This window comes from Mirounga angustirostris, unplaced genomic scaffold (assembly GCF_029215605.1).
Source record: "Mirounga angustirostris isolate CCGP_5_RB_7025 unplaced genomic scaffold, mMirAng1.0.hap1 SCAF_13, whole genome shotgun sequence".
NCBI classification, from domain to species: Eukaryota; Metazoa; Chordata; class Mammalia; order Carnivora; family Phocidae; genus Mirounga; species Mirounga angustirostris.
The window spans coordinates 57,391,606-57,412,493 of record NW_026991721.1 but is presented as its reverse complement, the minus strand read 5'-3'; the positions used below and the strand labels follow the sequence as shown (position 1 = coordinate 57,412,493).

Below are 20,888 nucleotides of genomic sequence, written 5' to 3'. Positions count from 1 at the left end.
GGGACAGGAGACAATAGGCTTCATTGTGGTTCCCCTACCCCCCAATTTCCCTAACAAAGCTCTGGGCTCCCTTGGAGGGGCCAGTCTTGCACTGGGGCCCAGCCACTGATTCTGTAGTGGACTGGGATGCAAAGCCTAAGGAAAAAACGCATCTAAGGCTCAGAAAGGGAGAAGCTGAGAGCCACAAGCCTACAGGCAGGTGCTCACAGTCATGCATTTGAGAGCTGTTCCCTTACACCCCCAAGGGGACGGGTCTTTACCAGATAGAACTGGGGCTGGAAAAGCCTGTGCCTCAACCCAAGACCTCCAGTTATCCCAGCCTCCAAGCCTAGAGTCATTACAGGGATGGCTCAGTCACTCCTACTCACCAAAATTGGGTCTTAGACCAGCCTTAGGAGACTCCAGGCCTGAGGTGGGAAGCCACTTGGAACCATACCCTGCCATGGACTTATTCCCTCCATCCTGGAGCCTGTCCCTCATTTCAGTTCCATGAAACAAAGACAAGCAAGCCTAGCCCAGGCTGTTGGGGAAAAAAAAAAAAAAAAAAATTTTTTATTATTTGAAATAAAATGTACAACCCAAAAAGGTCAGGGCATGGGGCAGTAGGGAGATACGGGGACACCAGAGAGCCCATTTTAGGGCAGGAATCTGCCCCTGACTCCACCCCACACCTTTGTCACGGAAGAAGAGTCTGTAAGCCAGAGATTTCAGAAGGGAAGGAAAATAGGTGCCGTACCAGTGCTTTTTCTGGAGCACATCAGCCTTCAGGTACAGAACACCACCTCCACAAGGTGGTGTCAGAACCACTGGCAGGGCCCGTGCAAATCCTACAGCCCTCCCGCCCCCCATCACCCACCCGGACACACCGAGGCTTAGATAGGGAAGCATACACACTAAATGGGAGGTGAAGTCAGGGCTAGAACACCTGAGCAAACTTAGCAGGGGATGGTGGCCCTAGGCCTGGGTGTGCACAGGAGATGATTAGACACAGTCAAGCGAACGACCCGGTGGAGAGAAATGGCTGTGGTTTTCAGGTAGCAGCCACTGCTCAGTGGTCCCTGACCTCCGCAAGAGGCGGCTATGTAAAGGTCAAGAACGGGTGGTGGTTATGAACCTCAGGACTTTTTTTAGCACCAGATGGTGGAGCTCTACTTCCAGCTCAGCCTCCTGGGGCCTCTCAGATAAGGGTGATGCTGCTTGAAGGTTCCTAGGCCTTCAGGTGGGGTGAGGGAAAGGAGAAGCCCGCAGGGCTGCCTGAAGCCCTGTCCTGTGCCCTTCCTCCTTTCTTCCGCCCTCCCCCCGCTTCAGCAGGGCCCACAGAGGACACGGTGTGGGGAAGGCCAGAGTGCAGTGTCTTGTTTCTAGTTTCTGGGCAGTGGACCACCTCCTTCCTAGCCGAAGAGAAAGGGTTTAGAATCGCTTTTCCTCAGGCTGGGAGGTAATGAGCAGCTCCTTGTTCCCGAAGTCCCACCAGGCCGTCATGTGGAACGCCATGTTGGTTAGGACAACAGTGTACTCCAGGATGGCAAAAATTGTGTACACTGTTGTGAGGACACAAGAACAGAGCATGGTGAGCCTTCTTCCCCACCCCAACCCCGGGGCCTCTTGCTGAATCACCACCACCACATCCCTACACAGGGGACACAGTGGCAGCAAGCCCCCAAGACCACTGCCATAGCGCACACTACAGAAAACATGACATCTGTCCCATAGCCACCGTGACCACCTATGGATCCCAGCCTGGCCTCACCTCCAGCCTCACAATACATGTTGTGCCGGAAGTAGACAGCCAGAGCCGTGAAGAAGGAGATGAAGTTGATGATGAAAAGCCGCTGCTTCCAGTTGTAGGACTTGCGGTCCTAGGGGATGGGCTATCTGATCACTCTGTAGCCTGCTGGATGTGTGTGGACAGCCTCCCCTCTTGGCCCTGGTTCCTAAGGGCTGTGTCTCTTACCTCCCTTGGTTATGGAAGGGGGCACAGGCAAGGGCAGCGGGAATGATGGGCATGTTCATATCCCTGCATTTGGGAGGATAATGAGGCCAAGGAGCAGAGGTGTCCCTGCCCCTCCCACTTCAGCCGGATGGAATATGAAAGTTACCTGGAGTCACCCACCAACATGACGCCTCCACATACTGTGGGGAGAAGAAAGGCGTGCGCGCGCGCGCGCGTGTGTGTGTGTGTGTGTTGCGGGAGGGGCACTGGAGGTAATACAGACCACAGACCCCTGACACTGTTTCTAACCCACAGCAGCCTGGGTGCTGTCCCTCGTTCTACCCCCACTCGGCGCCTCCATCTCTTCTATTTTCCAATCTCCCATACTATCCGAACACAGTCCTAGATTCTGACCCATCGATCACCCTCCACTTGTCCCCAAGTCCCAGCCCCGGCCCGGATTCCCATTAGAACTCCGGTTCCCACCTCACCATTACCCGAATCCTGAGGACACGTGTCCTTGATTTTCCTCTGGGCCACCTGGAGCCCCACTAGGGGTAGACCGTACCTCCTGACTTACTGTGTGCTTCTTGGTCAGCCGCCAGAGAATGCAGGTGAGGAGCATGTGACTGAGGGATGAGGCGATGAACACAATGAAAGCATTTTCGTGGATGGCTGGAGGGAGAGAGGAGGGTTGGGAGCACGCACCGCAGGGAGCGTCTGAACCCCTCCGTCTGAAGGTCCGAGTGCGGGAGGGTGCGGGGGCGACCCTCCCCAACCCTTCCCTGCTCCTCCTTCCCTCATCCGGGCACCCACTGAAGTCCTCGGAAGAGGAGACGTAGGTGAGCACTAGCAGCGCGAGGTTCTCCACAATGTTGAGGCCAAAGTTGAGGCGGCAAAGCGGGCGGTAGCCGGGACACGGGCATGCGCAGCTGAGGTAGTGGTTCCAGTAGGCGAAGGCCACCAGGAAGCGAGGCGCCGAGTGCAGGCCGATGCAGAAGCGCCACACGTAGCGCTGGGGCACCTCCCCACCGATGGCCGAGCTCACCGAAGGCAGGTAATTGGGCACCTAGAGAGTGGGGACCCGTCTGGTGGCAGGCCTCCACTGGCCCCACCCACCTGGAGAGCCTTCTCTCCCTCTCTCAGAATCACCCTGGCTCTCAGGAGGCTCCACTCCAGCCCCTTCCCTTCCAGGAAGTCCTCCTTCACGCACCCCCAAGGCTCTCCTGGGAGATGTCCCCTGCCAGGTCCAGGCCCCAGGGTGCTTGTTCTCATTCCCCAGGCAGCCTGGGGTGTGTGCAGGGACTTGATGGAACCTATACATGGCTGCGGAAGCTGGAGACAGATTCAGATGCTCTCTGAGCCCATAGAACAGAGCGGTGCCTTTGATAAGGCCTTGTGGGAGGTTCCATGAGCCCAGGGCCCTAGATACAGTCTTGAGGACCAACCACCTGAGCTTCCTTGGGACAGTGCTGGATTCACTGGGCAGCCAAGATGTTCTTCTGACTCCTCCCAGCTTCCCTTATTCTTCTGGGTAGATATGCCAAGGTGCTAGAGGGTACTGTGAGATCCTGGGGGCGGGGGCTGGGTCAGAAGGGTACCCCCACCCTGATCATGCGTAAGAAAGTGGGTGCTCTTAACCTGGGATAGCCTAAGAAAATGACCCTATTCTGGTTCCTCTCTCCCATTCATCTTTCTCAAAGCCTGGAATTCCTCCTTCCTCAAGGAATTGGAGCACTATTCTTTAAAGTTGAGGAAGGAGGAGGAGGTCACACACACAGCCATGAGGATTGGTGTGTTGTTTGCATGAGAGGGTGAGAGGAGGAGGGATGAATGAACAACAGTGTAGATGCTGACAGGAGAGCCAGGGCTAGGAGGACGACCTCTCAGAGTCCAGGGCCTAGAGCAGGGCCTCTACCTTTAACGTGCATGTAACTCACCGGGGATTGTGTGAGAATGTAGCCAGTCTGGAATATGGGAATCTGCATTCCTAAAGGATTCCAGGACTGGAAGCTACCGGTCTGTTGCACACACTTTCTGTGGACATTTTTTAGACTTTCAACAAGAGCCGGAGCAGTGCCAGAGCCCAGTGACTGGAGCAGGGCCAGTCTTCAGAGACGCAGTTCTGGAAGATCCCTTCCTTACACTTCATGGGGATGCTGACTGGGGCTCCATCAAGGCTGGGAAGGGAGGCAGTGATGGAGGCAGCTCACAGAGCAGGGGTCGGCCTGGGGGATCACCAGCCAGGGGCTTCGAAGCCTTCCCAGAAAAGGAGATAGATTTCCCCTCAGCACTATCAGAGGAAGCGATGTGCAGCGTTCTTGGAGAGAGGGTGCTGCTGTCAAGGCGACGGCTTGAGATACTATAGCTGGAGACGAGGCTTAGATACTCACCCTGAGTTGTCAGTAAAGAGGCAGCATGGAGGCTCTGGAGCCACACAAACCCGGGTCTGCATCCCATCTCTGCCTTTATTAGCTGAGCGGCCTTGAGCCGGTCACTTCACCTCTCAGAGCTTCAATTGCCTCGTCGGCAAAATAGGGATACTACCACCTACCTCGCAGGATGATTACGAATATTAAATATAACGTATGCAGAGCGTCTGCAGCCTTCGGCACACAGTGGCTATGGTGATGGCTTTCCCAAGACCAACTTCCATGAAAAGCCTACAACTAGCTGGTGAGCTATGTGGTTCTTGAACATGGGAAGACTGCATATGAGCGAGAGGTGAGAATCATATCTTCGCCAGAGACTTCTGACACCTCCAAGCCTCCTAACTGTTCTGCCACTCTGAGTTAGGTCCCCTAAGTAAGGTTAGTAAGAGTGTGGCCTCCACTTCCTAGAATATTCATTCTGAAAACTCCTGCCCCAACCCCAGCTACTTTAAGGGGAGCAGAACCAGCATGAGTTTGTTTGTTGGTTTGTTTGTTTTTTCCAGCATGAGCTTTTAAAGCTTGGCTGGGAGAGCCCAGAGCCCTAACTGATGCTGGGAAACAGGTAAAGTGTAGAGATGGCAAAGAGCTGGGGTGACGCCTCAGGAGGGAGGGAGATTCAGGGCACTGTGGCTACTCGTGCCATCCTCGTAAGCTCCTTGCAGATTAGGGGTGGAGGTAGGATGCTTAGAGCAGGCATTTTCTCTTATCTCTCCCCCCCAATGCGTGCGCGCGCACACATACACGCACACACACACATGCATAATCAGGTATAGATATTCATATATGCCCCCCCATCCCAAGCACACAAGTTCCCTACTCACCAACTATGCCAGCAACATCAGGAGCTTATCAGAGACCAGGTACCCAGTTCACCCCAAGTCTCCCCATGAGTTCAGAGCTAAGGGTACTGAGGTGGGAACATAACCCCTTTTCCCCAAGAACAGAAACCCTCCACTGGCATGGAAGACGTGGCTCAGTGGATCTGTGGCAGGGCAGTAGATCAGAAATTCACATGGTATAAAGGGTGAGGGTCCAAAAAATTTCCTACCATAGCACCTCGGATTTCACCATTAGAGATTCATTCCTTTGATAAAATCCCCCAAAGTTATGGATGACTTTTCTGTCTACTGCCCTCATCCTTTGCCAAATGGACACAAACTCTCATCCCTATCAATTCAACCTGCTACCTTTCTCTGGACTCCATCCCTACCTCTCTATCCTCATAGTCCCTATTTTAGCTCTGGTCTCCCCAGTAGCGTGAACTACTACACCAGCCTCTTCACTGATCTCCCTATTCTTGCCCCCTGACCTTACAACTGTTCTCTCTACCCAGGAGCCAGAATGGTCTTCTAAAGCATAAATCTGATCATGCCCCTTTCCTGCCTCAAATCGTTCCAAAGCTCACCACTGCCCTCTGGATAAAATCAAAAGTTGTCAGCCTGGCATTCACAAAATCCTTCTTTACCCGCATAGCTGCAATGCCCCCTGCTTCAGGAAGGAAGTCTTCCCCAACATCCAGGCTAGATTAAGTGCTTGCTCTGGGCCCCGTGACCCCTGTGCTCCCCTTTATCACAGTGCCTCCCATCTCACTCAGCCTGACCATCTGTGTCTAGGACTGTCTCTTGTAGGATGAGAGGCTAAGGGCAAGTGCATGTTCAGTTCCATGCCCCTGACCCAGAACCTCTACCCCTGGGCCCTCAGAAAGGCCTGGTGGACTGCTCATGGAGGCAGGTTTCTTCTAGCTAGCAGAGCCCTGAGTGGACAAGCTGTGGGGCCCGAGGCTGCCAGAGGGAGAAACCAAACTAGAAGATTCCAGGGCAGGGCTGGGGGGGTCCTCTCAGGCCAGGCCCCCAGTCTGGACTAAAGCCACCTATGACTTCTGGCTCCTGGCCGCATCTAACTCCCCAGTCCTGGCTTCCTTCCCAGTCTGGTCTTTCTTCAGCCTCCTCCTCCCTCTCATGGCCTCTCTTGCCTACTCCCCCCTCCTCCTCCCCTCTGCTCCCTGGCACTCTCTGTAATCTACTCTCACTGAGTCTCTCCCCACAAATTCCCCCAACTCTGACTTGCCCCCCACCATCCCTTCATCCCTTTCCCCTCTCTCTGACCCTCCGCCTTCTCTCCTACTCTCTGATTCCACTCTTAAGGCCATCTCCCCACCTGGCCCTGACCTGGCCCTGACCCAGGTGCGGGGGAGCGTGGCACTCACCCCACAGTCAGTGGCCACCGTGTACTCAAAGTGGAACACCAGGGACCAGATGATGCAGAAGAAGAAGCCGAACATGGGGAAAGTGATGACCCACCAGATCATGGCCGTGAAGCGGAGCCGGAACACAGTCCCGTCTGGGTCCAAGGGCTGTGAGGCCGCAGAGAACATCCTGTAGGGAGTGATGCCCAAGCAGGGCGAGGGACACAACTTGGGGCCTGGTGGGACACGTGGGCCTCGGGAAGTGAGGCCTTTTCCAGAGCTGGCTCCTCTGGGTAGAGGGAAGAGCCAGAGTAGAAAGGTAGAAAGAACGTAAGGGGAAAAGGAAAGCGGTGCAAAAGATCAGGAGGTGCAGAGAGAGATGGGGCAGGGGCAGCTGAGTCAGGCAGCATCAGCGCTTAGGAATCCCTTTGGCACAATGGTCCTGTAGGTCCACCTCTTGACAAGTCTGGAGAATAGACGCTCCCAGTGGCCTGGACATGGGGAGTTCTGATGGGCCACCTCATTCTCAAGACTCTCATACCCACTCGGAAGGGTCAGAGGTAGAAAGATTGCTATTTCTGTTCCACAGAAGGGGAGAACTATGCCAGGATCAAACATTCGAACTAAGATCTCAGCCACCTGATAGCCTAAAGCTCCCAAGTCAAGGTTTTCTTCAGGCCAAATAACCTAAATAAAGGACCCTTGGCTCAGACTCAGCCCTCCCACTGACCCCGTCTGACCACATTCCTGCTCTTCACCCAAGTTCAACTAGGAACAGTGGGGGTACCCAGAACATTTCACTGGGGCCACAGGCTGCCAACCAGCCCACCCCCAGGCTCAGAATGATCCAAGCCTCAGGCCAGCAGTATTGTCATCTCAAGATACCAGGGTCCCTGCAGAGGCCCAGACCTCCATCTCCTTCCTCTCTGAAAAGACCATGTCACCCAATCCAAAGGTTATAGGAATCTGAGGGTCACAGGAATCTCCTCCACTCACCTTGAGCCTGTCTGCTGGGCCAGACCCAGACCAAGGGAACTGACTTTCTTCCACTCTCTTCTCCCTCTAGGCAGAGAACTCCCTCCTCCCACCTCCCACTGCCCCAACCACCATGACTTGCAAGCTGGGTTCCCTTTTGTGGGACAGACAAAAATGGCTTTGTATTAAAAGACCTAGGAATCAAACCCCCCTTGGGACACATACCTCCCTCCGTTAAGAGAACCCCAGTCCACTAGTCCAGCTCAGCATCAGGGAAATGGGGGAGGGGGCTCGCACTGGGCAACACTCACACTGGGTGCTGACAGATGGATCCGGGGCTTGGGTTGAGGGCTCTAGCGAGACTGAGACTCTTCTAAGACTGGAGGGTCCCACCCCTAGCTCGCCAGGGCCTGTCCTCCCGCCCACAGAGCCCAGATCTCCACGCCTGCCCAAGCACACAGCCCTCCCAGGACCAACAAGGCCATATCATAAACCCTGGAACACTCTGCAAAGATCAGAGTGATAGTGGCTAAGGTCAGCCTAGGGTAGCTTCCTTGCCAGGGATGGGTGTAGGGACCTTTCTGAGGGCTGTGTCCTGGGATACAGGTGGGTTTCTGGGAAGGGAAAGGGAGAAAGCAGAATAGGATTTCACCCCTTTTTGTTGGAGCCAGAGTAGGTCTGCTGGGCCTCACTGGAGAGCTAATCTTAAGACAACAGATTCAGGATCCAAAAGAGATCTAGATGGGCCTGGATATGCGGTTATCAGCGTCCAGCCTGCTGTGCACAAACAGCTAACATCAGCTCGAGATGCCTGAACAGGGGCCTAAGAGCCAGTAATGGGACTGCAACGGGCCTGCTTTTGCCTCTACTGCCCAGGCTGCTTGAAGTCCTCTGCCCACATCAGGGCCTTGTATGGAGAGAACAGTGACCAACTGGAACAAGTCTAGGGGCGCCTGTCCTGTGAGGGTTGCCCGAAAGAACTGGAGCTATGCTACCCAATAAGGGTAAACTCAGGGACCCCCCCCCCCAATTACTGCCGTTCCATCTCTGTAGGACTGGCTTGATGCCAGGAGGAGAAAGTAGCTCTCAGGCTCCCAAAGCAGAGTCAGTGCAAAAGCAGAGATTCACCAGAAAGAGAATGTATGCTCACTACAAGGAAAAGCTTGCTAATTGTTAGTTACTAGGCCTCCTTGGAATAGGCTGCCTGGAGGGGAAGCTCCCCATCACTGGGGATGTGCAAGCAAAGGCAAAGTCATCTATTTATAGATGCAGTAGGCTAAGGTTACTTCTTTTATTCCTAGGGTTAGCCATTCCTGGAATGATCTAGGTGAGAAATTCAGAGCAGACATCCCACCTGGACTGCCCCTAGGAGGCTCCAGCATGGTCATCCCAGGGAGCAGGGACAAAATCACCCCCTGGGTCACTAAGCTCAGTCCTGCCCTAGAGGGGCCAGGTACCTCTGCCACGCCTATGCCTTAGTTCCCTAACTAGTATGCCAAGAATGGAGTATAGGTACGTCAGGTGTGCTGAGTTACTGATCCCATTAGCCCTCAGAAGCCAGCCATGAGGGGCAGAGCAAACAGCCTACTCCATTTAACTCCATATGCTGTACAAGTATTAAAATTTTCTGTATGGACTACATGGTATCAGGCCTTCTTTTTCCCAGGGCATTGGGCTGGAGGGGGGGGGATCCTATTTATTTTTCAACAAATTCTTTCTGATTCAAATGTAGTGCCCACCTTGAAGGAGCTCCAGGTCTGGTGGGGAACAGGACACAAACACGATGTGATAGAACTGTAGGAAAGATAAAACAGGGAACTCCCGGAGGAGGGAGAGATTAAGTTGGCCCCCAAGGAGGCTAGGGAAGGCTTTTCAAAGGAGGAGACACTTGAGAAGGGTTTTGCAGGATACAAAGGAGTTGACCAGGGTGAGAGAAACATTTGAAGCATTATCTAAGGTGAAAACTAGCTCAGAAAAGGCCATTGGTTGGGCCCTTTCTGATCCCCCCCAGATCACCTGCTCACCCCCCTTGTCTTCCAGTTCTGTTCTTTCTGATAGCTCCCAGCCCTGGGTCTCATCACACTGGCTGCCCAGAGCTCAAGGCCAACACCTACCCATTGACAAATCAAGGAGAGGGAAAACTTCAAGTCATATGAACAAAGGAAGTAGGCCCCACTCCATACTGCCAGCCAGACCCCAGTCCTAGTCATAGCCCTATTTCTGGAGCAGATGCTCTTTATAGGGAGGCAGGAAGCTGAGCTGAGTGGGGGCCTTCAGAGCTCTCTCTGATGCTACTCCAAGGGTCCATGTCCAGGCCCTGCCTCTTTTAAACCTCCAGCCCCTAAGCTCTTCCTCTCCTGCCCTGCCTTCCAACCTGACAAACTCCTTTTCCTCCTCTTCCTTCTGCTCCTCATCCTTCACATTTCCCAAACCACCTTCCTATTCTTCCTCTATCTGGAGCTCTACACTGGCCCTGAGAATGAGGATGGGAATTATCAACCCCATTTTAGACATGGGGAAGCTGAGGCTCAGTCTCTGTGTCTCAGGTAATATAGAGTCAGTGGATGAGCCTGGAGGGTAACAGAGGTCAGCACAGGCCTCGCCCTCTTTACTCTGGTATACTACAGAGAAAACTCACGTTTTTCCTCCTTGCCCAGCACGCCATACCCAGTCTAGAGGGTGCATGGCTGCCTATGGGAACGTAGCCCATACACACATATGGAACACATACACACACACATCATCAGGCCCCCATCCAGACCCGCACAGACACAGTCTCTCCCACACACATACAGTCGTGTCCCTACACACACGCACACATAATCACATTCCCACAGAGACAGGCACAGCCCACAGTGCCGCACTAAGAGGCTCCAGCACCTTCTAGCTCAGGCCAGTTCTCTCTCCATCCCTCACAAAACCCTGGGGCTCCTGAATCTGCCTGCTATGAAGTAAGGATTGGGTTCTGGGTCCTGGGGCTGCCCAACTTCAGTGACTGCAGGCCCTAGTGACCTCCATGGAAAGTGGCAGAAGGCTAATTCCTGAGACCTCAATTTGCAGGCACCTTAACCCCCAGCAGCCGAATTTGTTTGACGGACCTCACTGGAGGGCTCACTAATCCTGTAACAATAGAATCAGGATCCAAAAGAGATCCAAATGGGCCTGAAGATGAGATATTGTTCCCCGACCACCCCTGTGCAAGCCCTACCCCACAGTGTGTGGCCGTAGTCTCCTTGAAGTGGAAGAGCAGGGACCAGAGGATGCAGAAGAGGAAGGCGACAAGTGGACAGCAGACCGTGACCAGGGCCACCAGGGTGAAGCGGAGCCGGACCAGGGTCCCATCCCGGTCCAGCGGCAGTGGGACCTGGTACATCTTGTCAGACCTGGGGATGAAGTAATGTGCTGTCAAGACCCAAGGCAGCCAGGCCGGGCCTCGGTGGCAAATCTAGCCCTTGTGCTCAATCCTCAGCTTAGCTGTGCTATGGGGTGAAGGGTCTAAGAAAGCCATCTAGCCCCTAAGTTTGGACAGCTCCCGCCCTGAAGAATGAGAATCCCAAGAGAATATTCATCCTCAATTTCAGAGTAAAGACAACAAACCCAATCTGTGCTAAAAGGAAGCTTGAACAGATTGGGAGAACTTCTTCTCCCTTGTAGCTGGCTTTACAACAACAGCTGGTTTAACTGGTCTCTCTTGTTTCAGGAACCAACCCTACAACTTCCCCGTGGACAGAATGGCCCATCTCCCACCGGCCTTTGAGCCTCCAGGCTTCAGGGCCTCCATCAGCTCTCCCTGCTTCACCCACTGGCCCAGGGCTTTCTGTACCTTCAGTCCCTTCCCAGGCTCTGTGTGCCTGCACCCTAGCGCACAGCAGCAAGGACTCCATGGAAGCCAATAGAGCCCGGAGCCCCTGCTCGACCCCGCCTGCTGCCTCACGTGCTCTGAGGGTGAAAGGCTTTGCAGAATCAGGCCTAGTGCTAGCCTGGGCTTGCTGTTTGCTGGAAAGAGCTGCCTTGTCAGCTTCTGGAGTCTTCCCAGTACCCATGGGGCCTGTCCATCCCCCTCCAGGGATGAAGTAAAGGCTCCTGAGGATTGTGACTCCCCCCTCAGATGAGGATAGGAGGGTCAGCAACTATAATAACCAAGTACACACCAACAATCCCAGGCTCCCTCAGTGCACAGAAGGTGAAATTGAGGCCAAGAGAGGAGCAGGAACCTGCTCCAGGTCACACAACAACTTGAAGGAAGAGCCAGCAGTGGGGAGATGTGGGGCCCACAGGGTCACAAACTACAACCCCAGCCTTCTTTGACTCCTTCCTCTCTGGGCCAGAGGTCTAGGCAGAAAGGTCAGGTTAGGTCAGATTAGGAGGGGAGAGAGAAGGGGTGCCTGTCCGTAAGAGAAAGAAAGGTAAATCAAATCCTATATAGATCAGTCAGGGAGCCCTGTCCCCACTGCAAAGACAGAGAAACCAAGATGAAGACAGAGAAAGGTCCTTCCTCAAAGCCTGATGCTGAGCCTGATGGACAGCCATCCTTGGAACTTAGGCTTCTTGTGGCCAAACTAGGACTGGTTCCAGATTCATAAAGAACCTGCCCTTCTGGGCTCAAAGGTCTTGCCAGATCAAGCCCCAACTCTTCCTGGTCCCACCCTCAGGAAGCACCTCCTGGCATTCCAGAACCAGGTGAACAAGCCTCTGTGTTCTCCTCCATCTTCCCCCACCCGCCTCTCTGCCAGGCCCGATTAGGCTGCCTGCTCCAGTGGCCCAAGCTCCTTTCTCTCTTCAGGGGTCAGGGATCTCCCAGGGGAGTTGGAAGGGGCCCTAGTGACAGCCAAATCAAACACGTTTCTTGGATCATCCCCAAATGGACTGTAATCCCCAGAGGCCCCAGAAGGGGAGCAACTTCCCCACCCAGTCCAAACCCTGATTCTGTGCTTATAGCATCACCAGCCCCCTCCTGAAGCCAGCAGCTCTAGATCCCTCAGGAACCACTGGGATGCCCAAACTGAAGACCAGATCCTCCAGGAATGAATAGGCACTGCCCAAGGCAGAGGGTGGGTAAAGAGGCTGGAGGAATGGTCTGTTCCACAGCTTGGAGGTATGCCTGGCTTCTCTTTTAGCTGTGTGACCTTGGACAAGTCATCTAACCACTCTGGGGCTTTTCCCACAGCTGTGCAACATGAAGATCATGTGGTTTAGATTACTAATAAGGCCATTCCAACGTGGCCATTTTACTTCTCTGGGCCTCAGGACAGGGAGCTCACTACCTGAAGGGCAGCTGTTCAGTCCCAGTCAGCTCTTAACTTCTTCATAGGGACTACTTAGCTGGCTACCACTTTCTCAGGAGTACCCCTACCTGGTCTCCAAAGGTCCCAGAGATCTTAGCCTCCAGCACCTTCTGAGTCTGAGGCACCCTGAATAGCACTTGATACACTTGTTATACATTGTTTCTTGTAACCCTGACTATAATTCTATGAGGTAGGCCCTATAGCCTGTGTATTTCCATTTTACAGTAGAGGAAATTGAGGCTGAGGGAGGTTTAAAAGACTTGCCCAAGGTCACAGGCCAATAATTGGCAGAGGTGGGATTTGAAATTACTTTATGGGGTTCCAGGGCTCCCCAACACCTCAAGAGAAATCCCAACCAGCAGTCCCTGTGAAGGGAAGGGAGAGCTCAACCAATGCACACCCAGCCACCATGTGGGGGAGCAGGGGGTGGGGGAAGGGTTAGTTCAGAAGTCGGCACAGCAGAAGATCCTGGGCAGGCACCAGCACCGCCAGAACGTGGGGCTGGGCCTTGAGGAGGCCGGACCGCGTGGCGGAGCTCCCCCAAGTGGGGTTGCCCGGCAGTCCGGCACACCCATCCCCATACTCACCCAGGATGTGGCGGCGAGGAGGCCGCGCCAGCGCAGACCGGGCCCTGGGGGAACCCGAGGGGAGCCCAGGCCCAGCCCGGGGCAAGCGGCGGGGGGGGGGGGGGGGGGGGGGGGAGGGCGGGCCGGAGCGGGAATGGCGGGGGCGGGGCCAGCGCGCTTGGGGAGGAAACTGCGCCCAGATCCTCCGTTGGCCCCTCCCCACCTCTGCGGACCTAGACCCTTGGCTCTCCCCCTTGCTCCGGCGTCCCCTGGTGCCGTGTCTCTCCAGCTCTCTTAGTTTGCCCCACTAATTCCCGCTGCGTGGGGGCAGCCGGAAGAGCCCTGGACCCCTGGGTTTGACACGTTGGATAAGCCACCTTGTCACCTTACCTCTCAGCTGTGTTCCATCACCTGTTGGAAGAACATAAAATTAATTCAACAGGGCCCCGAATTCTCTCATATCCTAACCTCAGTCCCTCCTGCCCACGCCCCCATTCTAGCCGAATTATCCAGCCTCGCCCTTCTGAAACATTACAACAGTTTTGCCCCAGCCTCAGCGCCCGTCCCCCCTAACTTTGCTCCCCAGAGCCGATTCGAGCAAAGGGAAGAGCACCTTACGGGTAGAGAGATCAGTGAGGCCCACCCCAAAAGCTCTGGGCCAGAGCTGTTCCCACCTTTGATCAGGAGAGGGCGCCCTGTCCTGTCCGATATAACAGAGCAAGGATCTCCTCCACCCCCCTTCCCACTCCCCCGGGGTCTCTCCCTGCCAAGAGAGGATTGATCCCCAGGAACCCGACGAGGGCTCTTGGGGTTGTCAGAGCACCTGCAGGGGGTGAAGGACTTCTGAGCTAGACATGATCACCATCACATTTTCCTATTTAAATCCCTACGGTAATAATTAGCACATTTTGAGCACCCTCTGTCTTCCAGGGACTTTTTTTACTTTTTATGCATTATCCCATTTAATCCTCATAAAAACCCCATGAGGTAGGGGCGCCTGGGTGGTCCATTCGTTAAGCGTCTGCCTTCGGCTCAGGTCATGATTCCAGGGTCCTGCGATGGAGCCTCACAACGAGCCCCGCATGGGCTCCCTGCTCCCTGGGAAGCCTGCTTCTCCCTCTCCCACTCCCCCTGCTTGTGTTCCCTCTCTCACTGTGTCTCTCTCTGTCAAATAAATAAATAAAATCTTAAAAAAAAAAAACTCATGAGGGAGATACTATTAATATCCCCACTTTACCAATGGAAAACAGAAAAGGTATGTTACCTATTCACACAGTTCTAAATGTCAGAACCAGGATGGGGGTCTGGCACCTGAAGCCCTTCTCTTAATCCCTATACGGTTGACCCTGGAACAACAGGAGTTTGAACATCACAGGTCCACCTTATATGTGGATTTTTTTTTTTTTTTGATACAGCACAGTATTGTAAATGTATTTTCTCTTCCTTATGACTTTCTCTAAAAAAAACATTTATTTTTTTAAAGTAGGCTCCACACGCAACGTGGGGCTCAAACTCAAGGCCCCAAGATCAAAAGTCACATGCTCTACTGACTGAGCCAGCTAGGCACCCTTTCTTCCTTATGATTTTTTTTCTCTTTTTTAATTATTATTATGTTATATAAATCACCATACATTACATCATTAGTTTTTGATGTAGTGTTCCATGATTCATTGTTTGCGTATAACACCCAGTGCTCCATGCAGAACGTGCCCTTCCTTATGATTTTCTTAATAACATGTTCTTTTCTCTAGCTTACTTTATTGTAAGAATACAGTATATGAAACATATAACATACAAAATATGTGTTAATCGACAGTTTGTTATCGGTAAGGCTTCGGTCAACAGTAGGCTATTTATAGTTAAGTTCTGGAGGAGTCAAAAGTTATACATGGATTTTTGATTGTGCCAGGGTTCAGCACTCCTCACCCCTGTGTTGTTCAAGAGTCAACTATATAGGCGCTCCTGGGTGGCTCAGTCGGTTGGGCATCGGCCTTCAGCTCAGGTTGTGGTCTTGGGGTCCTGGGATCCGGCCTGCATCAGGCTCTCTGCTCAGCGGGAAGTCCACCTCTCCCTCTCTCTCTCTCTCAAATAAATGAATAAAATCTTAAAAAAATGAGTCAACTTATAATGTTAACCCCATAAGGTAGCTATAATCACCACCGTGGGGATACAGAGGCTCAGATTTGATGAACTTACCAGAGCTCTTTTTCATGCATTCACTCTTCTTCATTCACTCAGCCTAGGCCCTCTCTGTGGCTGGCCCTAGCTGGGCAATGGTGGGGACCCAGAGATATCTCACTCCTGGGGGCTCCAAGTCTGGAGGGGTGATGTCTTTTCTTTTTTTTTTTAGATTTTACTTATTTATTTGTGGGGCGGGGAGCACAAGCAGGGGGAGCGGCACACAGAGCGAGAAGCAGGCTCCCCGCTGAACAAGGAGCCCGATGAGGGACTCAATCCCAGGACCCTGGGATCATGACCCGAGCCAAAGGCAGACGCTTAACCGCCTGAACCAGCCACCAGGCATCCCTGGAGGGACAAAGCCTTATTCTAAAAACTTCTTTTGTTGAACTTGAACTCTCCTTCACCCTGTCCTTTAAGGCCCCAGGACAAATGAACAATTAGTAAAACTTTACTGAAAAAACCACCTCTTTTTAGTTTCATTAACTAGATGTAGGTTTCCTATCTTAGGGTTTCGTGTCATCTGTTTTTGTCTAGCTCCAACCCACAGATGCCTGCTCCTGGCCTTTATTCCCTGTCTTGACACCTGGTCTGTTCCTTTGGCTCTAAATACCATTCCCTGAGGCTGGGTCCCCTCTCTCTGCCTCTAGACTACCCCCAAGGCCTGAAACTCGAGGTGCATTAATCTTGCCTTTAATTCTTTGATGACTGGGGCAATTCACCACACAGTCCTGAATCTCGGTTTCTTCATCTGTAAGATGGTTTTAGGAATATCCACAGCACAGGGTTGCTGTGAGAATTAAATGAAGTAAAAGAGCAGTGTGCCAGGCATGTGGAAGATACTCACGGAAGATACTCATGGCTCTTAGGACCCAGTGTGGAAGCTACAGCCTGAACTCTCCTGACTGAGCCTTTTCTGAACTGTGTGACCACAGCTGTCATGGACACTCCCCGAATCCGTTTCTTCCACTGCCAGTTCAAAAGCCTATCACCTACCTTGATTTATGTGAGAAAAAGTAGAGGAGAAGAATGAGTTCTTACTAGGTGCCAGGAACTTTCTGTACACTTTCTAATTTGATCCTCTTAATAATCTGGTGAGGTAAATTTGATGGAATCTATCGTACCAATAAAGAAGTTGAACAAGCATCTAAGCCTCCAGTCTCGCCTTCATTCAGCGGGCACTCAGTGTTTGCCAAATGGGCATTTGCCCATCGTCCGAGTCCACACAAAAACTCGTACACAAGTGTCCATAATAGCATGATTCATAGTAGCCACAAGGTAGAAATTCAAATGTCATTCAACTTTTGGATATATAAATGAAATATGGCTTATCCATAAAATGGAATGTTATTCTACCATAAAATGGAATGAAGTTCTGATAAGTGCTACAACATGGATGAACCTTGAAAACATTATGTTAAGTGAAAGAAGTCAGACACAAAGGCCACGTGTTGTATGATTCCATTTATAGGAAATGTCCAGATAGGCAAATTCATTGAGACAGAAAGTAGAATAGTGGTTGCCAGGGGCTGGGGGAAGGGAGAGATGCGGAATGACTGCTAATGGTCTGGGGTTTCTTTTTTGGGCTTATGAAAATCTTCTGGAATTAGATAGTAGTGATAGTTGCCCAACTTTGTGAATATAGTTGACCCTTGAACAATACAGGTGTTAGGGGTGCTAACCCCCCCACAGTCCAAAATCCAAGTATAACTTTTGACTCCCCAAAACCTTAACTACTAAGAGCCTACTGTTGACCAGAAGCCTTAACACATATTTTGTATGTCATATGTATTATATACTGTAGTCTTACAATAAAATAAGCTGGAGAAAAGAATACATTACTAAGAAAGTCATAAAGGAGAGAAAATACATTTACAGTACTGTACTGTATTTATTGAAAAAAATCTCTTATAAGTGGACCTACCCAATTATATGCTATTTATAAACATCATCCTTCCTTATCAAGTGGTAGGAAAAGAGGAAGGAAATCAACATTTACTGGGTGCTTACTATGTGTCAAACATGTGCACAGTCCTTTGCAAATTCCCTTATTTGACCTTTACAACAGCCTTACAACATGGGAATTTTTGTGCCCATTTTATAGACAAGAAAGCTGGGTCACAGAACAGTTCAATAATTTGTGCAAGGTCTAAAAAGTAGTGAGACTGGTATTTGAACTTAGCTGTTTGACTCCAATTCTGCCACTCTTTCCAATGTACCACATAAGAAATCTAGACCATCATTCTGAAAGGAAGTCTCTTGCCCTTCCTTGATTCTGTGGTCCATAAGGGTCCTGTCTCCTCCCTGAGCACCAATGCTTCCAAGCTGCATAAGGTGAGTTCTCAGAGTATGTTTGTGAGAGACTGGGGGTTCCTAGGACAGACTTTCCTTTGCTTTGTCTCTCTTGGCCAGAGCAGAGTGTTGAGCTGTGGACCTCTCTGGGCTCCTGATGCCCAGGAGAGGGCTTGGCTCAGCAAGCTTTTGTGAGCATGCACCAAACTCCTTTTCTTTAGAGGGGAAGAAGGAAGGTGATGATAATCAAAGGGGTTCAGGGGTGCCTGGGTGGCTCAGTTGGTTAAGCAACAGCCTTTGGCTCAGGTCATGATCCCAGGGTCCTGGGATCGAGCCCCACATCGGGCTCCCTGCTCCTTGGGGAGCCTGCTTCTCCCTTTCCCTCTGCCTGCCACTTCCCCTCTTGTGCTCTCTCTCTCTCTAATAAATAAAATGTTAAAAAAAAAAAAACCACAAAGGGGTGTTATGCGAATTAGGCAGAGTAAGAGTATGTGGTCCACAAAGTCCTTCCTAGGGCAGAAGTACCTGGGAATGACGAGCTTGTGGGCCACATGCCTACCAGAGAACCTAACGAGAGGTCCTCCTATATAGAAATCATCAGAGTTATAGGAAATTTCTCCCTGTGGTACCCCTCATCCAATGTCTCTCCCTCCAGTCTTCCCACAAGTATGCACTATTTAAGGATCCCAGCTCTATATACCCGCTAGTACTTTGGACTGAATGTATTTACTTACTCATTCATAACGTACTTCTGAGCCCCATTTCTATGTCAGAATCAATGTCAGAATATTAAGAATGGGAACTCCTTGATATTTTATTTATTTATTTATTTATTTAATTTTTGAGACAGTGTACACGCATGCGCGAGGGGGGGGCGGAGGAGGGGCAGAGGGAGAGAGAGAATGTTAAGCAGGTTGTATGTTCAGTGTGGAGCCCAACTCAGGACTCAATCTAACGACCCTGAGATCATGACCTGAGCTGAAATCAAGAGTTGGACGTTTAACTGACTGAGCCACCCAGGTGCCCCAGGAATTCCTTGACATTTTTAAAGAATAGGAAAAACTATCATTTATTGAGGGCTCACTGTATACTGGGTACCATGCTAAATGCTTTATCTCATTTAATTCTCTCAACAACCCTAAAATTACAGTTGTTACCCTCATTTTACAGACAAGGAAACTGAATTCAGGTGTTAAGAAATTTGCCCAAGTTCACACAGCTAATAAATGGTTGGGCTCAGATTTAAACCCAGGGTTCACTGACTCAAAAGTCTCACACTTGTACTATTATTCTACTTAAGACAATAATTCACTCATTCATGGTCAAACATTTAATGTGGACCTATACTGTTTGCCTGGCCTTAGGTACACTAGAATAAATAAGTAGCAGAGAGGTTTAATCACAGTTGGGTTTCAGGACTGGAGGGTGAGAAATCAGTTTCAGTAGGGCAGTGAGGAAGCTACAGGAAACTATCCAGGGAGAGCTAATGACTTTTAATGTAAAACACAGGTAAGTGGAGGAAAGGAAGGGATGTTTGGATGCAGAAGTGGGGGGGAAAGTGGCTGGAGTAAGATGTTTAAACTAGCTTTACTATTTGACCATCCATATATTTATTTATTTTTTCCTTTGAGCATCTACTGAGCACCTACAATGTACCAGATTTCTCCTATCCATTATCTTAGTTCATCTTTTTTTTTTTTTTTTAGATTATTTATTTATTTATTTGACACAGAGAGAGACAGCGAGAGAGGGAACACAAGCGGGGGAGTGGGAGAGGGAGAAGCAGGCCCCCGGCCAAGCAGGGAGCCCGATGCGGGGCTCGATCCCAGGACCCTGGGATCATGACCTGAGCTGAAGGCAGACGCCCAACGACTGAGCCACCCAGGGGCCCCTATCTTATTTCATCTTTACAACCATTCCACTTTTTGACAAATTAGTCAATTATTTCTAATCCCTTGCTACCGTCCAACACTCAGAGGGATTTAAGTTCATCTACGTTTGGGCAGAGCCCATTTCAGTTTTGTACTTATGTTCTAGGAGAAGGTGGTGGTGGTGGAGCGGTAGCCTGAATAGGTTTTGCTTTCTGAGCACAGTCCCTGCTATTCTGTGTGGGACCCTCAGTCACTAGGTCTGTTTTCTAGAACATGCTTAACCTTCCCGCCCTGTAATATCAAGTGGGGTAGGCGGAAGAAACCCAAATGACTAAGATGCAGCTCTGACCTCTAAGAGCCTGGGCACAGAAGACAGAAAAGTAAATAATAGGATACAAAGTGACAAGGCTGTAACAGAAGCCTGCCCAAGCATTAGCCCAACTCTCTGAGAGAGATCCGGGAATGCATCCCAGAGAAGGTGGGAATATTTGAACCAGGCCTTTAAGAATAAATAGGAGTTCCTAAAGTGCAGGTCGTTAAGAAGTTCCAAGAATCCTCATTTGTAACACAGCCTACACTGAGCCATTTCCTTAGGGCATGCTTATAGCGCCTATTCTAGGGATTCAGAGAGGGAAAGGTTGTGATGGGGCCGGCATGGGTTGGGAAGGCCAGGTTTTGGGGCCTCAGAGCAGGGGCAGGCAAGCTACTCAAAGAGACAGACCTCCCGGGAGAGCCCTCCAGCTCCGCACGTGGTCTGGCCAGGAAGTGCGGGCAGGACTACGGGGAAGCGTTCCCATCACCGCCCGCGGACTGGGGCTAGGAAAGGGTAGAATAGTTACCATGCCATCCTGGAGCCTCCCTTCTGATTGGCCCGAGTTTCAGCAGCCCGACTGTCTCGGCTCCAAGGCAGGGGGCGGAGCCTGGGTATAGCGTCACCACCTTTCCCCCACACCCCGCCCAGTGCACCCCAATGCAGCCACTCACAAGCCCACTTCGAGGGGGCCCTGTATGACATCACGACTCTCCCCCAGCCAATCGCGGCAGAGAGGGGCGAGACTTCATGTCCCTCCCACCGCCCCTCCCCTTTCCTCTCCGTAACTCCTTATGTCCCTCCTCTTCCCCCTCTCCCCTTCTCCCAAAGATCGCCCTCACGTTAGGTTTCAAAAGACTC

General features: G+C 51.5%; 1 protein-coding gene across 18 annotated transcripts; it reads right to left on the bottom strand.

Moving 5' to 3' along the window:
- Nucleotides 1-524: 524 nt before the first annotated feature.
- Nucleotides 525-20,663, bottom strand: PGAP2 (post-GPI attachment to proteins 2). 18 transcript variants are annotated; one of them, XM_045894302.3, is made up of 9 exons: nt 20,557-20,657; nt 13,767-13,787; nt 10,734-10,908; nt 9,265-9,343; nt 6,666-6,740; nt 2,750-3,002; nt 2,502-2,608; nt 1,751-1,859; nt 525-1,541 (listed from the first exon to the last, which is right to left on the bottom strand). In XM_045894302.3, the coding sequence occupies exons 3-9, from the start codon at nt 10,865-10,867 to the stop codon at nt 1,411-1,413; spliced, it is 888 nt and encodes a 295-aa protein (XP_045750258.1). In that variant the 5' UTR covers nt 10,868-10,908; nt 13,767-13,787; nt 20,557-20,657; the 3' UTR covers nt 525-1,410. The 18 variants fall into 18 exon arrangements, with proteins under 18 accessions (XP_045750258.1, XP_064433077.1, XP_064433078.1 ...); XM_064577007.1 differs by having other exon boundaries at nt 2,514-2,608; XM_064577008.1 differs by having other exon boundaries at nt 9,265-9,319.
- Nucleotides 20,664-20,888: the final 225 nt, after the last annotated feature.

What these genes read in the sequence shown, in the direction of transcription:
- PGAP2 (XM_045894304.2), bottom strand. Translation starts at nt 10,898, where the DNA reads ATGTACCAGGTCCCACTGCCGCTGGACCGGGATGGGACCCTGGTCCGG. An exon ending in CGGTGGCCACTGACTGTGGG is followed by an intron (nt 3,003 to 6,571) that starts GTGAGTGCCACG and finishes CCCACTCTCTAG; the next exon opens with GTGCCCAATTACCTGCCTTC. An exon ending in CATGTATTGTGAGGCTGGAG is followed by an intron (nt 1,542 to 1,750) that starts GTGAGGCCAGGC and finishes TCCTCACAACAG; the next exon opens with TGTACACAATTTTTGCCATC.